The sequence below is a fragment of the Mustela putorius genome, unplaced genomic scaffold (assembly GCF_011764305.1).
Source record: "Mustela putorius furo isolate JIRA1106 unplaced genomic scaffold, ASM1176430v1.1 tig00003983_pilon_pilon_pilon, whole genome shotgun sequence".
Lineage (NCBI taxonomy): Eukaryota > Metazoa > Chordata > Mammalia > Carnivora > Mustelidae > Mustela > Mustela putorius.
Window position 1 is genome coordinate 2,605,338 of NW_025422123.1, and position 16,935 is coordinate 2,622,272.

At 38.9% G+C, this 16,935-nt stretch overlaps 1 protein-coding gene and 1 long non-coding RNA gene across 4 annotated transcripts in view; one reads left to right on the forward strand and one right to left on the reverse strand.

Annotated features, from left to right (window-relative positions):
• Positions 1-16,935, forward strand: part of ROS1 (ROS proto-oncogene 1, receptor tyrosine kinase) — a 113,291-nt gene that overhangs the window by 95,075 nt on the left and 1,281 nt on the right. For both annotated transcript variants that reach the window (XM_013063073.2, XM_013063082.2), the window contains 4 exons: positions 159-256; positions 464-667; positions 1,592-1,726; positions 9,128-9,291. In XM_013063073.2, coding sequence (XP_012918527.1) covers positions 159-256; positions 464-667; positions 1,592-1,726; positions 9,128-9,291 — 601 coding nt within the window. The remainder of the gene's footprint in view (positions 1-158; positions 257-463; positions 668-1,591; positions 1,727-9,127; positions 9,292-16,935) is intronic.
• The window catches only part of LOC123389514, a 30,401-nt gene that overhangs the window by 4,400 nt on the left and 9,066 nt on the right, over positions 1-16,935 (reverse strand). For both annotated transcript variants that reach the window (XR_006604107.1, XR_006604108.1), the window contains exons 2-3: positions 6,435-6,530; positions 179-283 (exon numbers count right to left, since the gene is read on the reverse strand). This is a non-coding gene — a long non-coding RNA (uncharacterized LOC123389514). The remainder of the gene's footprint in view (positions 1-178; positions 284-6,434; positions 6,531-16,935) is intronic.

Sequence of the window (16,935 nt, forward strand, 5' to 3'; positions counted from 1 at the left end):
ATCTTACTTATGTATATTTCAGTAGAAAGTAGTAAATCTAGCTCTTTCCTTCCTTGTTTGAATTCTTGTAACCCAAACTAAAAATACCTTTAAAACATCACATGTATGTTTTGTACAAACTAGAAAACTACCTGTAACTTTTCTTTCATTTCTTACAGTTTCATGGTCCTTTACTCACCTTGGTTGACCTTGTAGATCTGTGTGTAGATATTTCAAAAGGTTGTGTCTACTTGGAGCAGATGCATTTCATTCACAGGTATGGTGATATTCTAGATACAAGGTTCTTAACGGACGTTGAAACAATAATCAACATTTGGGTAGAACATACAGGATAAACATTTCATGACTTCAAAATAGCAAAAATTTTTGTAAAAATTCTCTCTTCTCTAAAGACCTGCTGGGGTTCCTTGTCTGAGCTCTGAAACTTTGTTATTAGTATTATTAAATAAAGCTTTTGCCATAGGGATCTGGCAGCTCGGAATTGCCTTGTGTCTGTGAAAGACTACACCAGTCCATCACGAGTAGTGAAGATTGGGGACTTCGGACTCGCAAGGGACATCTATAAAAATGATTACTATAGAAAGACAGGGGAAGGCCTACTCCCAGTTCGGTGGATGGCTCCAGAAAGTTTGATGGATGGAATCTTCACTACTCAGTCTGACGTATGGTGAGTTTAACGGTACACAGAGGAATTCAGGCAGACCCATTCAATGTCAGAGGCAGAAGGGAAATGAAAGGCCATCTAAACTTGTAGTACTATTCCTGGGTCTCAGTATTTTCCTCCCTTACCCTTATCAGTTTTGATCCATTATCTTAATCATAAATGTGAAATAGATACATTTACTTCAAGGATTCTATCACTGTCTAAAAGCGTAGTGCTGTGGCTAATAGGAATTCATAAATGTGACTCAGTGTCCAAGTATGTGTCCACATGCCTACTCTTCTGGGATGTGGGATCATTAATTTATAGGTAAGAGTTTAAATCATGGATCTCAAAAACAGTATGACATTGAAGAGGTTTGGGCTTCTCTTTATTATAAGAATTGGGCACTCATGTTGGCTCGTGAATCCCAAATTTTGATTAGATCTACTCAATAACTTTTAAGCTGGACTGGCCCCAGTCAAAATTGGTGATGAGAGATAATTTGACCTCAGTGTTGCCAGTTCACATTCAAGCCTTTCCTCTCCATGTTTACTAACGTTCAAACTCACGGGGGAAAATGTGAAATGCTTTCTTACTTACCCCTACATTAGTCTGCACATCGATGCTATGAAAGCCTCAAGTAATAGAGGTCTGTAGCACAGTTTCAGCTGGGGAGGAGGAACAAAGTGTGTGTATATGTGTGTGTGTGTGTGTGTGTATCCCCTTAAACTTCCTATCACCTTTGAAGTGTTGCTGGTAGGCAGTTGCTTTTTCTACTTTTTCTTGACGTCAACTTACTTTTAAGTCTCCCATTTGCCTTTTATGGGGCCAAGAATGCCAATCATAAAGCAGACCCCAATAGCCCCAGGAATAATTACATTGGACAAACTACTCTAAACATGATGTTTGTAATAAGTATAATTAAAGTAAACTCTTTAACATCCTTAGGTCTTTTGGAATTCTGATTTGGGAGATTTTAACTCTTGGTCACCAGCCTTATCCAACTCATTCCAACCTTGATGTTTTAAACTATGTGCAAACAGGAGGGAGACTGGAGCCACCAAGAAATTGTCCTGATGATTTGTAAGTTAATGATGCTAATATAAGCACCTAAAGACCCAAAACATTTGCCAATGCAGTTTTATGCCTCACTGGCATGGTATTTTAAAACAAAAACTTGAATTGATATATTTGTGTTGTCTACATAAAATGTAAGTTGATTATAACATTTAATTTACTAAATACACGATGGTGTCTTTTATATATGCATGATAGTTCACTTCAGAAACAAAATTTAGAAGAGTAGAATATATTTATACTCTTGATAGGTGAACTCTGATGAAGAAATACACACATATTCATTTTATTTTGGAAGATCTAATTTGGCTAATATCGTGATTTGCATATTAGGAGATTCTATTAAATAGGAATATATTGTTTAAACGTTAGATTGCCTCTGTTGATACAGCTGATACTGGGACATAGTACTATTAAAAATTACACGGGTTGCGATCTGTTTATGAACTTAACACAAAGTGACTAAGAATTAGTGACTCTATTAAACCAAACCTGGTGACTATTGAAGTCTAATAAATTCATGATTCTCAAAAGAGTAAGTGATTTTGATCTAACTGTAAAGAAAAATAAGCCCAGTTATTTTGCTGAGTAAAATCTACCTTCTTGTGAAAAACTTCAGCAGATATAACAAGTCTTGAAAGTTTTCCTAAGGGATGTTTGACCCAAAAAGTTTCGAAAGGAACAAATACTGAACAAGTATAGAGGCTTCTGTTATGTGTACAATACCAAGCCATATAGTGTATAGAAAACATGGGTGTTCAACCCAGAAGCCCAGCTCTTCAGCATCTCAGAATGTGTTTTGAAAGAAAAGAAATGCACCCGGAACAGTTGGATAACAAGCCCACATGTAATAAAGTGATAAACTGTGTGGTACAGACAACTGCAAAAGGAATTAGCAGTATGCGGATACGCACGAGGTTGTACTGCCTTGACCATGCTGTGTTATTTTAGAGGATTATTCTGACCAGAGCCAAAGGATGATTAAGAACTGGGCATCTTGGTTGGATGTTCTACCGGTGAACATTTTTGTATTATTTAAATCTTGTAGCTAGAAGATGAAGAAGGAAAAAAAAACATTTGAATCACTGCTTGTTTCTGATTGAGTTTTTACAGACTCTGGGACATTTATAGGGAGATCAGATGTACCCATACCCAATCACGTTTGGTGACCATGCTTAAAAAGGATTCACAGCCCTTTTGGGAGAGATGGAAAAATTCTGGAAATGGGAAGTCAGAAATTAGACAGAATTTGAAAACCTTTGGTCAAGGTTTGAGGAAAAACCCCAGCATACCTAAGCATGAAATATGTTTTTATTGGCTAGCAAACTAATCATTTCTATGTATCTCTTATGTATCTATCAAATGCTCAGAAGAAATTTTCCCTGAGTTTCAATGGTACCAAATTTTTGTTATCCTGTTAGCACTTTATCTGGCCTCTTCACCCCCGCCCCAGGGGGTACCATATACCTCATGGCAAGTACACAGTTTTTTGGTTTTTTTGGATAGGCACTTTAGGAATCAATCATTGAATTAGACATTTTGATGAATGTGTTCATCTATTTTGGAGAGGATAACTTGGAGGTTGTGGAGCAGAAAAATATAGGTATGTTGAACTTTGCTCTACCAAGGTGTAGCCAAATATGCAACTGGAAAGAGGAGGAACAAGCATTGCTAGAAAAGTACTAGAAAAACATTTCTGTTTATAGGCAGAAAGAGATGCTCTATGTAACATTTGTATTCTATATTTATATAACATAAATTTCTATAACTTCTATAACTATATAACTTCATATTCTATATAACTTTATGTTGAATAATTCATTGGTTGAATACATTATTGCCCTAATTTTATAAAATTATAGTTCACTTAAAGCCCAAATTTTCCACTGGTGGCTTTGAAGTTGATGTGAACATGTCATTAAAAAGTAAGCCGTGTTCCGTCCCCCCCGAGCATTGCACCCTGTCAGAGCCCCCGGAAAGGTTAAGGATCCATTGCCATCCAGGAAAACACGTGTGCTAGGAAATAGAGCTCTCAGCCATGCCATTCAATCTGGCCACGGCCTTAAGTTGTCATGATAAAGATTAACTACTCTCCTTAGAGTACAGAGGGAACTGATTTTTATTTGAAGCAGTTCTCAGAGATCACAGGCCCGGCTTAGAGGGTTGAAAGTCTGCACTGAGCCCCATAGCACCTTCTATTCACTGCCTAAATGCTCAGCACCTGGGTGCACTCTGGGTCAGGTGAGCACAGAGACGGCTATGCTGTGCTCAACTATTAATGGAATGCAGGAGTTCAGAGCATTCCTGCCCTTCTTTCCATAGCCTGGGATGTACGCTGGAAAGCCGGGTCCTCAGTATTCTCTTCAACTCTCGTTTTGCACAACATCCATGCCACTCTTGAGAAGAAACAGGATCAAAGGGCAATCTACTTCAAGTGAGAGCTCTTTGGGGTTCTCTGACAGAGGTATCACAGTGGTAACGAAAACTACTGGAAAGAATCTCGAATGTAGGAGGCGACAATGGGAGGGTATGAAGGTTCACCATCTTTTCTTCACCTCTTTAAAAATATGTACACCTAGATGCTAATTGTCTCTTTGGGATTGGTTGTAACAAATAAGGGAGTTCTGGAAAATCTGTATTTTATGTGCTTTGTTTTAATGCCTATAGAAACTCATCCCCTTCATACTGAAGGATGCTGTGAAATTTTCATCTGTTAAATTTCAATTGCTTTATGAGTTCAAGGGCTATAATACTCACAGAGACCAATAATGAACATGGCTAATGAGTCTCATGCTATCTTAAAAAAACACTGAGGCAAAGAAGAGTAAAGGGTTGGCATGGTGAATGGAGGAATTTGAACCTGAACACTTAGCCAAGTGAAATATTTCAAGTATGAGTGAGTATTTTGTAGAGCTAGAAAAAACCAGCCTAGGGAAATTTTAAAAAAGTGAATGACCTGTAAGTTTATTTAGAGTACTATGTTCAAATACTTGTAACTCTAATGTAGTATAAGCATGATATTGAATTGTGACAAGCGCAGGATTGTAAGGGAGGACCCGATGCCAAAGATATAGTTGTTATTATTAATTTATCTGAAAGCTATGAGAAATGCATGTTTCAGGAATTGTTAAACTAATAAATGCCTTTTCATTCCATTGCCACCTCAATGCTGTTTAAGGGTGAAAGTTACACTCCCAATTTTTAAATGACTGTTGCTTTCTAGAGCTCCTTTTTCTTAATCTAGGGCAATTCCCTCCTCATTTGCTCCTGGATGGTAGGAGAGAAAAATTTGATTTACTATCAGGTCATGTATTTTTGCCATCTGAAATTAAAAATAATGATTGAACTCAATGTAATTGAAAGCCCCTTAAACAAAAGACAATAGGAATATCTGTTGAAATAAGTTACACGGATGAAACAAGAGGCTGGAATTTTGGAGGGTCATGCGAGTGAGTGAGAAACAGACTAAGAAGCAACTATAAGAATGGCTTCTTCCTTCTTCCACCCTCCTTCCTTTTCCTCTTCTTTGTTCTCGCTCTTTTCTTTTCTCTCCTTCTGAATAATCTCTGTTAAGTATCTTGAGACGTTTATAGAAATGAAACAAGTTAGTGGGGCCTGGGTGGTTCAGTCTGTTAAGCGGCTGCCTTCAGCTCAGATCATAGTTCCCGAGTCCTGAGATCCAGCCCTGCCTTGGTCTCCTTGCTCAGTGGGGAACCTGCTTCTCCTACTTCCTCTCCCTTTGCCTGCTCTTCCCCCTGGGTGTACTCTCTCTCTCAAATAAATAAATAAATAAATAAAATCTTTAAAAAAGTAATGAAGTAGGTTGTAAACAAATTTAAAAGACCTTCATCATTAGCATACAGCAAGTCTTGAGAGATTCTATTTACTTTTTGGCAGTATCTTTGAATTGCAACTGTATTTTCAGAAAGGATATGATTTCTGTGGTGAAGTATACTTTCTCCTCGCATCTCTTAGGACAATCCTTAGGTGAATCACCAAGATTCTGCTTTAACTATTGGTTTAAATTGCATGATCAAATATAAATTATGATATTTTATTTCAGAGTCTAATCCTCCTTCGTTCAATTCTTTGTGTCATCCCTGTTTTTAAATGAGAGGTACAAAGAAATATGTAAAAGATAGGTTCACAGCCTTGAGTCTCATTTTATAAGAAATAGAGCCAAGTTGGGCACTCTATATCAAGAATGTAAATTCCTGGGACACCTGGGTGGCTCAGTGGGTTAAAGCCTCTGCCTTCGGCTCAGGTCATGATCTCAGGGTCCTGGGATCGAGCCCTGCATTGGGCTCTCTGCTCAACCGGGAGCCTGCTTCCACCTCTCTCTCTCTGTCTGCCTCTCTGCCTATTTCTGATTTTTGCCTGCCAAATAAATAAATAAAATCTTTTAAAAAATTTTTAAAAAAGAATGTAAATTCCTTGTAATGTATCTGAAGTCAGATGAATACTGGAAACTAGACCAATATTAGGTTTCCCCATAATACTCTGATACTGAGTAACAACTCTGACCTGAAGTGCTTGCCAAGAAACGAAGCAGATGGAAATGGACTTTTCATTCCATACTCTAATGGAATGGAGGTTTTCTGTTATAATTTCTAACATAGATACTAGCTATTCCAAATACAATACTTATAATGATTTCTTGGTCATTGTCACCCAGGGATTGAATATACATATACCCTACCACTGCTGCCATTACCTGAGTCCTTCACCTTGTCTTCTTTAATAACTTCTTTGCTTCTAACTTGCCCTTCTATGGTCCATTCGTTCTCCACATATATCAGCTGGAGGCATTCTGTAAAAATGTGAAGATTGTGCCTTCTTACAAAACATTCAACAGCTTTGAATCATAGTGCCGTAAAATCCAACTCCTAGCCTGGCCAATGAGACCTGCGTGATCTTCCCTACCTCTTCTGATCTCCTCTCTTACATTCTCCCCCTCAAGGATGGCTCTTTGACCACACTGGCTTTTTTTCAGTTTCTGAAATGAGACAGCTCTTTCCAAATTTAGGAATTTATCTGTGCTTTCCCCTCTCCTAGTATGTTCCCTGCATCCTATCCCCACCTGGTTCCCATGTATAACATCTTATTTTCCTACAAAGTTCCTTGGCTTAAAGGTCACTTCTTCAGGGTACACTTCTGAAAGCAACATACTGAGAATATTCCGTCTCTATTAGAGCTCACATTGGTTTTCTTTAGTACTTTTTTTTTTAAAGAACTTGTAATTTGTAACTGCATATTAATCTCTTGATATGGTAATACTAATATTTTTAAAGATTGACTTATTTATTTTTAGAAAGAGTGAGGATCAGTGAGCCAGGGATGGAGAAGAAGAAGGGCAAAGCAAAGGGAAAGAGAGTCTCCTGCAGACTCCACAGCGGGCACAAAGCCCAAATGGAACTCCATCTCATGACCCTGAGATCATGACCTAAGCCAAAACCAAGAAGCGGATGCTTAAAAGAAGTCACCACCTGTAGTACCAATATTTTTAAATACTTCCCAACTTATGCTTCTTCATCAGTTTTCTCTCCCTGTCCCCAATCTGCCCTCTAGCTCCAGGAAGTAAAAAACAAAAACAAAAACAAAAGAAAACAAAATAAAATAAAAAACCCAAAAAAGACAAACAACCAAACAGATACTTTGACCTTTTTAGTGAATCAGTAGACTCAAAAGCCAGATTTGGAAGAGGGAGAGGTTATCTAGAATCCTTTAGCTCCTTGTTAGTATGTTAAGTGCCAGGTTTGAGTAACTAAAACCTATAATTCTGTGTAGGGATAATCTAATTAAAAAGAGGGAGCAGTAGAAACCCCATTCCTTCTAAGCCCTGGGGAAGTGTAGGAAGAAGAGACCTTGACAGATAGAGGTAGGAGGGTGATGATGTTGCATATCTGGGTTCTGAAAAACCTCCTGTAGGCTTCAGTTAGGCCAAGTGTGGGCAACTGCCCACCTCTCCCAATTTGGGAGGATGGCAAGTTGATCCTTGAGCAGGGGACCCCTCCCCCATATTGACATGGAGACCCAGAGTCAGGAATAAGGTAGAAGGGCATGTCCAGACAGAGAATGTCAAGCTTGTACTCACAAGCTTACTTTGCTTCCCACGCAGTGTGAACATTTTGCTGAAAGCTAGATTATTTGACCAAGGAACATCTTGTAGCCACACAACAGAAACAGGAAGGGATCCCCCTGGGCCTTGTGGGCATATACAGGATGTGATGCAGCCTCAGAGAAGGTTATGGCTAGAGAAAGGAAAGGGAGGAGCACTTTAGTGGGACCTGGGGGCAAAGGAAAGGTAAAGAAACCATGGGCTGCTTGCCGGCGGAATGGACCAGATCAGTCACTCCTCACTGAGTGCCTCATCATCCTACTCTGATATTAGCAAAGATCTGGAGGGCACAGTGGGGTCCAAAGTGTTCTTTGCTGTACCATTATAAGTTCCATAAGATTTTCACCCAAAAGATATGCATCCACCATTTTGTAGAAGAGAACAGAGAGAGTAGGAATAACCTACAAACAGAGATTGAGTTATTAAGCAGAAAAGACTGAGCATTACTTAAAAAGATTATTTAAAATATTGAATTGTACCAGGTTTTAAACTGTATTGTACTTAATGATTTTTTTTTCTTTTGGGTGGGGGCTCTAAGAAAGACCTAATTAGTAGCAGACAGTATAAAAGAGCTATATTTTTTCCTGTTCATAGAAGTGTTAGTAGGGTAAATTTTTGTCGCCTTCTTACATTTACTATATATATCTCCCTGTGAGGACAGGAGCCACACTGCCACTTTGTGAGCTGTTGATATACTGCTGGTATATAATAAGTGTCCAATAAATCTTTGCTGAATGGATGAACACAGTTAAGAGTGCTACACAGACATTTCTTAGACAACTGCTAAGGAAAAAATAATGTTTAACAAGCCAGCTATTACTGTCTGAGGAAACTGAGTCTCTTAATTCATCTGACAGTATAAGGACAGTATAATGATACTCTGGGTTCTGACACTTAAGATCTATGTGGCTTGGAGTAATCTTAGATTTTGCTTGACATGTATGAATGTAAAGTCTTTCTAGTTTTCAGTATTTTTTATAGCTATTAGTTCCCTTATGTGTTGAGTAATAATTTTCCAAGCCTTCTATTTATTTATTTATTTGGAATAATAACTGTTACAAATAATAGCTTTTCCAAAGTAATAGCTTTTCAAAAGAAAGGTGTAATATAACAAAGTAAGTCATATTGCAAGGCACTATTAAACTAGAAACCAAAGATTTTGTTCTGTTTTATTTATATTAATTATGGAAAACTAGAGATAAGTCAAATGTGTTGCCTTCTAAAATGACCTTCCATGGACTATCAGTCCTGGTTGCCTAATGATCTCCAATCACCATTTATGTATCCAGGTGGAATTTGTTGACCCAGTGCTGGGCTCAAGAACCTGACCAAAGACCTGCTTTCCACAAAATCCAAGACCAGCTTCAGTTATTCAGAAATGTTTCCTTAAGTAGTATTTCTCAATGCAGAGAAGAAGCAGACCACAGTGGAGTCATAAATGAAGGCTTTGAAGGTAAGTTTGATTCTTTTTCAGAATTTTCTGGTTTTTCTCTCCAGTGTGAATCGAAGAGGTTAAAAATGGGATATACATAGAAGACCTTTTATGGTAAATCAGAAGAATAACATATTGGCACCATCTTCATAATAATGAAGTATTCGTTGTCCTCTTTGGAAATTATTTTGAGTTATACACTAAATTAAAAAAGAAGATTTAACATCTGAGGTAGTAAGGAGGAGAATTAACGTGTTAGACTGTTTTCGTGAGATCTGTTCTCCTTTCCCCCCACCCCTCATGCTAGTTTCAACCTCAAGTGCAGAGCTGAGTTAATTATAGACGGTTAGTTGGTGGTACATCATGATCACTGGTCTATGCGGGGCTTCTCCCTTGTTTGTTTGTTTAGTCCCTTTATCTCCATGTTCTTCTCCTGTTCTATTTCCTTGCTCCTCTGGCCGGGCAACCATTCTAATGCCTTTAATGTGTATCTTTTTATCTGTATGTTTTGCTGCAAAATGTGTATTGTTTTGGACACACAGATGCTGCTACATTTGTGAAGCTTCTTTTCTTTCTCACTGAGCACTGTTTTTAAGAGCTGTCTGTGTTGCAATGTATATATCTAATCACGTGTCTTACTGCTGAGTAATTTTGCCATGATTTTTGGAGTGGCTCACGCCTTGTTAAGGTCTAGTCTGAGACCACAACTTCAGTAATTTGGTAAATAAGGCAATAATCTTTTAGAAGCTTTCTACTATGACGGGCAGACTAATAGTTCTGAGTTCAATGAAAAGTACAAAATGAAATTAAAACCCAGTAGTCACTTAATTGATTTCCAAAGTCAGATTTATAATACATTGGCCTACTTGGCTGTAGAAAAATGAATTCTAAAATGATCCAGGTCTAGCTGCTCTAGCACTCCGTCTGGCTATTATAAGTTCCCAAGGGTCCTTTGTGAATACAGACGCTTTTGCTTAGAAGGGAAGCTGGCAAGATAGACCACAAGTCAGAGTCTCTCCGACGTCAGTGACTGATGGTGAGGCTGCCGGCCGTTGTGGAGTGCAGAGTGAGACCTTTGCCTGGAGCAATGCTCTTGACTAACAGCGGGGAAGAGCACACAGCACAGGATGAACACCTGTTTGTCTTGCAAGCTGTATATCTGAATATGAATTGGGGGTAACCTAGACTCCATGACATGCATGGAAAGAACATGGATCATTTGGCTTCTTGAAATGAGCAGTAAGTGACAGACTGGAGAGGGCTGTACTTGTCTTGAGCAGGCCTCGGCACCCTCATCAGATAAGCCTTGGTAATTGTCCCACACTGGCTCCACCTGCCCGCCTGTTGCAGAACTTCTGAGTGCCGAGTGCCAGGCTGAGCCCTGAGGAGTGCCAACTGGGGCAGCGGCCCCATCATTTTGGAGGGTTCTGTACATATCCGTGCTTGTGTGAAGATCACACAGGAAAAGGAAAAGCAGACCAGAAGCCATTCTAGATACTATTGAGTCCTTCTCATTTTCTAAGTATTTACTTAATGTATTTCTCTAAATGGAATTTTGATTAAAGTTTTAAACAATTATTTCAACAGTTATTGATTAGTCGTAAGGCATAGTGTGAAGCACCTAAATTTAAAGTGTTCTATTAGGCTGTTTTAAGAAAAAAAAAAAAAAAGAGGAGGCAAGAGTATTTCTTTCCTTTGAGCAATTAGAGTCAGTTTCTTTAATTTTGTATATAAAATTTAATTGTGAGCACTGCTTTTATTGGCTGTCCTTGTCACAGGACTGCATCTCTGTCCCTGTTATTCTGTTGAAACCACTTGAATCTGTTCCTCTTGGCCTGGTTCTTATTTGTGATACCCTCACATAGGGAAACTTGAGAGAAACCACAATCCGGGGTTGTTTACCAATACGTAAAAGGAAATCTTTTGTTCCTAAAATAGATAAATGGCAGTAACTGGGTAGAGCCCATGATGTAGACACGTGAATGGCAAGCAGAGTGTAGCCTTGCTTGCCTGGTGTTGAAAGCATGTTTTTCTTACTAAATCACTGCTCCTACCTCTGTAAGCAGCACTTAATAACTGAGAAGACCCTGATTCAAATTTGTGACCGTCCCTTTTGCAGACCTTATAAAATTAAGCTCAGTTATTATCTTTTTTAAAACCTTTAAAAAGAGTTTCTATGTTATTTGACATCAGTCATAAAAATGACTCCTGATTTCTTTCCAGTTTTCTTTCAAACTTTCCCAGTAATTAATCTCAGTAACTGCTCTTATTATGTTATTTTATAACAGTATCTACATTTTAAAGATCTTTGTTATGTTTGTGTTTATGGCTAAAAACATATAAGATTATCTAAACAGAATAAAAGGCAAAAGTCTCCTACTTCCTCTCGGTCCTTGCTCTCCAGTGCTAGCCATAGTTAGCAACTTGGTTATGTGCTTTTAGATATTTAATATGCATTTACAACCATTTACAAAAATATTCATTTATGTATTTGTATACATATTGGCTGGTTTCAGAGATAGAGTTGATGTAATCTAGAGGACCGAGTAGGAAGTAGATTATCTGCTCAGTTCTATGCTATCTTTTTTCTGATAAGCGAGCTGATGTGTAAGGGTTTGGGGAGCAGATGGTTTTATGCTTCATCTTCTTCAGGGGGTAGGAGGCATTTTCACTTGCCATGTACTGTGGAAGTCCAGAGGAAGGATGCCAAATCCATATCATATGTCAGAGAGCCAATAAAAGCCACTGGGGAGAGGTAACTTCCAAGCTCAGTTTTGCAGGGAGGTGAGAAAAACAATATTTCAGGACAGAGGCACAGTATGTAGAAAGGCAGGATATAATAAAGAATGGGGTGTATATGGACCCGCATGTAGTTTATCACACGTGAGGGTGGGAGATGGCAAGGCAGGGAATTGGATGGAGAGTAGTCATACAGAAAAATTCAGGTTAAAAAAATGAAAATTGATGAAAGTTGAATTAATGAATGGTAACAGGTATAGAGAGGAAGGAGTGAAGCCCAGAGGTAGATGTAGGATTTGATATCTAACTGAGTGACAGAGAGGGAAGACAATGTTGAATCTTAGTGATTTGTGAAACCAGGTGAAAGTGTTGCTCTTCCCAGAGATGGGGGGCATTGGAGGAAGAACAGCTTTGCACAGGTTTGATTTGAGCAGGCTATGGGCGAAGTGGAGAAGCCTAATATTCAGTTGGAAGGTCTGTCCTCTAAATATAGGGAGTTGAAGTCAAGGGTGTAGATGAGGTCCGTCAATTAGAGTGTACAGAATAAAAAGAGTGCATGGTGGCTGGGACCTAGAGAACAGTCAAGATGTTAGGAACTGGCAGAGAAAGATGGCGGCACAGAGAGGAGAAGTCAGAAAGGGACAGGAAGGTCCTAAGAGAGTATTGTCAAATCCAAAGGAGAGAGGCTTGTGAAGGAAGGAGTGGTCAAATGCTGCAGAGGTAAAAAGCTTCAGGGGGATGCAAGGATCTTACAGTTGATGCGTATTGCGTTTTAAAATCTGTCTCTTTGCTCATGGAGTCCTTTACTTCTAATGTGTTCAGACACTTTATAAAAATCACAGAGGCTGTCCTAAGGAGTTTAAGAGAGCCTGAGAGTTGACCTTTACCGTAGCCCCGACCAGAAGTCTCTATGAACCCTTAAGAAAACTTTTTACTACGTTGCATTACCTAGTTCATCTGTGAGGCTGAGATAAGTAACAAACGAATGCTCACATTAAATATAGAGAATAAAACCCTTTAAAAAAAAGATTTTATTTATTTGACAGACAGAGATCATGAGTAGGCAGACAGGCAGGCAGAGAGAGAGGAATGGAAGCAGCCTCCCTGCTGAGCAGAGAGCCCGATTTGGGGCTCGATCCCAGGACCCTGGGATCATGACCTGAGCTAAAGGCAGAGGCTTTAACCCACTGGGCCACTCAGGCGTGCTGAGAATAAAACCCTTTTTGTGAATGGCTTTTATTTATTTTTCTTATCTTTTTAAAATTAAAATTCAATTAGCCAACAAATAGTACATCATTAGTTTCAGATACCCAGTGCTCATCACATCACATGCCCTCCTTAATGCCCATCACCATCCTCTCTGATGGCTTCCCATTCAGTTTTCCCTCCCTTCGCCTGTGATTCTCTGCACTATTTCTTACATTCCACATATGAGTGAAACCATATGATAAATGTCTCTTTCTGATTGACTTATTTCATTCAACATAATACTCTCCAGTCCAGCTAATCTTATTGTAGCCCCTTTTATGTGCCATTCGCTGTGCTATGTGGATTAACTCATTAAATACTGACCATAGGGAAGTCACTAAAAAACTTGATTGTTGAGATGTGACTGGACAAAAAGGGCAGAGAGAAGAAACAGACTGGCAGGCAGAATTGGCATATTTGCAAAGGATAGAAATCATAAAACAGTCCCTTCAAGGGAAGCCTAAACTTAATTACTTTTTTAATAAGTGAGAATGTGTTTAATAATAGTTTACTGCTCTGCAGGCTGGTGGGTGTATTTAGCAAAGCAGTGAGATGTCTGTCTTGACTGTTATTACTGGAGATACATAAGAAGGTAAAAAAGTCATTGGAAAGACTTTTTTTGAAAAAAAAAAAAAAAAAAAAAAAACAGGAGATGGTGGGCATTAGGATTACAGGGAGCAATAATACCATGCTTATCTTATGGTCCTACTGACCTAATGGGGTAGAGAGGGGATAGAGAGAGATTAGTAACATATCTGGGCATCTAGTAAAAATATCCCAGTGACTTCATCCCAACATTTTTGTAAACATCACCTCATCAGTCCCAGAGAGTTCTACAGGAAACAAATCTAAATGCTCCTCTGCTGTTCTAAACATAGCCAGTCAGCCGGCATATGTCTCGTCTGTAAATACCCTGTCTTGCTTGGAAGTCTTTATTTTAATATTTCCCTCTTAAAGAAAGGGTTGCTGAGCACATGGTAGCTTTGTTCAGGATCTCTGCCTTAAGGTCTGACCTGCAGGCTTTCTTGTCAGTTTTAAACAAAAATAAACAAACAAAACACCCTCCTTCCCACTGTCTCTTTTAAGTTCTTTATGCAATAAGGAGATGTACTAATTGCTGAAATCTTGCCAAGGTCAAGTTACTAAATATTGCTCCAAGTACTCTAAACCAATGAAGTAGGTAGCTAATGATTTTCCTTTGACGTACGGTGCCAGAGTTAATAAAAAGAATTTATCTGTCTTGTGTAAAAGGTTTTTTCCAAAAAACTCAACAAGAGGAAAAAAATTAAATTCACATATGGGTAGAACTTTTCTAAGTATGTTATTTAATGATTAAAGGTATGAAAGTGAAGCTGCTGATAATAAGAGTAGCCACACCTTTATTGTAGATTTAAGTTTTGACATTTTCTCAACTTTCCTTTAGCCTAATTTCTTTAAGCCTTTTCAGGAACATCCTAATTTCCTCAATAATCTGGGCCCCTGGACTATTTCAAGTCAAATATCTTATTTCTTCCTAGCACCTTTTGATGTTGTTGATTGCTGTCATCATATACAGAAAACTGTTCTTATGGGTGTTTCAATAGCTCTTAGTCCATGTTGACTATAATCCTAACAGTAGGACACTTCCAAAGATATTCAGCACTTCGGCATTAACTAAGGTTGGCATCTGATTTCTGTGGGGTAGATATTTTATAACACTACGTGACTATCCATGTGGTTTGCAGTGGACTTTCATGATGTTTGAATGACAAAGAGGAACACGAAATGATGGCCAAGAGGCTGAGTCTGTTGCTCCACCATCTTGTCCTTCCACAGTGTGGGAAGGTCAGCAACAAATGCGCACCTTGTAAGACAGAGCAAGGCCAGTGGTTCACAGGCTCTTACAATAAAATAAGCTTTGAAGTTCAGGCATATCATTAAATTCCACTGACAAAAAATAGTTACAGTGGTGTATCCCTCAGTCCTTTGAAATTGTTTCTTTTCCCCATATTTCCATTTAAATTCGTTCCAAAGAAACCCAACCTGGGTGTACATCAGGACTAAGGGCAGAAGGTTGGCAGCACAGCCAACCTCACCTTTCTTAGTGACACACATTTGGATGCTTCCTGTTGGAAGAATGATGGAGACAAAGGAAGGGCTGCCCTGTGTTGACTGAAATTTTTCTGATTTGTGAAATAATCATTTTGAAAGAGCAGTAATTCCCAAGTAAACCACTAAACAGTAATATTTCTAATCATAAATTTTTCATCCAGGTAATAACACTCAGCAATTGGAAAACAGTGATCACCAAGAAAAAATCCCCATAATATACATTTATATATTTATGCTTATATTGTGCATTTGTCCCTTTTGATTACCTAGAATTTTGTGAAATGTTTCAGAAGCTCTGCTATTAGGTTTCAGCAAGAATTCTTCTACTTTTCTACGTAAAAAGGTCAGTCTTTAAATAGAGAAAGACAAAATAATGTGAGCTTAATTGTGAAGAAGGCTGGTTACCCTCTGGCTGCCCATTTTTCTGCTGTCACTCTGGCCCCAAGCATGAGTGTCCAGAGTCTATGCCTTTCAAGGACTTCTTTAGGGCACACTGCCCACCTACGTGGCTCCTCACAGAGCACAGCAGCTCTGCCCTCCCATTGGGGAGGGTGAATATGGGGACATGGTCTAGGTTTAATTATAGCTATGTGACCTTGGGCAAATTACTTAACCCCTCTGTGCCTCAGTTTCCCCAAAGGTTAAATGGGGATAATACTAGCATCTACTTAATAGAGGAATGAGTTAATGTATGTATATAGTTTAGAACAGTACCTGGCACATAGTGCATTCTCCATGTTAACAACACTAATAACCCCTGTTATTATATTTCATGTCATTTTCATTCTCCCTCAACTCAATTTTGTCATCAAAACTTGCCAGGCCTATCCATTCCCTATCGGCCTTATGAGGTCATAAGCATGCTAGTTTAGTTATTTGCTAAGTAGTACTAATGCGACGTGACCCAGGGAGATAGACAGCTGAGGGGGACCAGCCACACCAGTTCACACTCCGTGTGCTCCTGCCTTGGGGTCCTTGTTCTCACTGTTCTCTTTTCTCTGAATGTTTTTCCTCAGATATCCATGTGTTGAATTTTCTCACTTAGCTCAGGTCTCTACTTGCAATTTGCCTCATTAGAAAGGACTTTGCTGACATTTCCTCTGAAGTAGCAACCCCCTTCCACCCGCACCATTATTTTCTTGCCCCCTTTTGCTGCCACTCATTGCCACGCAACACACACTTAGTTGGCTGCTGGTTTATTGTCTGTCTCCGCTCATTGGAATGTAAACTCCAAAGAAGAACAACTTTTCTTTGTTCATTGTTGTCTCATCAATACTTGGAACCCAGCTGGGATGTGTTAAGCTCCAAGGAATATCTTAATAGATGATTAAATGAATCGAAAAGGATATATCTTTCAAGGTGGATGTTTTAGCTGGTGGGACTAAAAGGTAAGCACTTTAGACAAAAGGGGCCATTGTAAACCACTTAATTCCTATCCCTAAGGCTGTGACCTGTTCAGTTATGGCAGAAATAATTGTCTCTGCTCTCTCCCACATTTTACATATTCCTTTATTACATACAGCACACATTGTCTTCCATAGTAGTGTTTTTCTTCCCTACTAGACTACAGTATCCTCAAAGACAAGG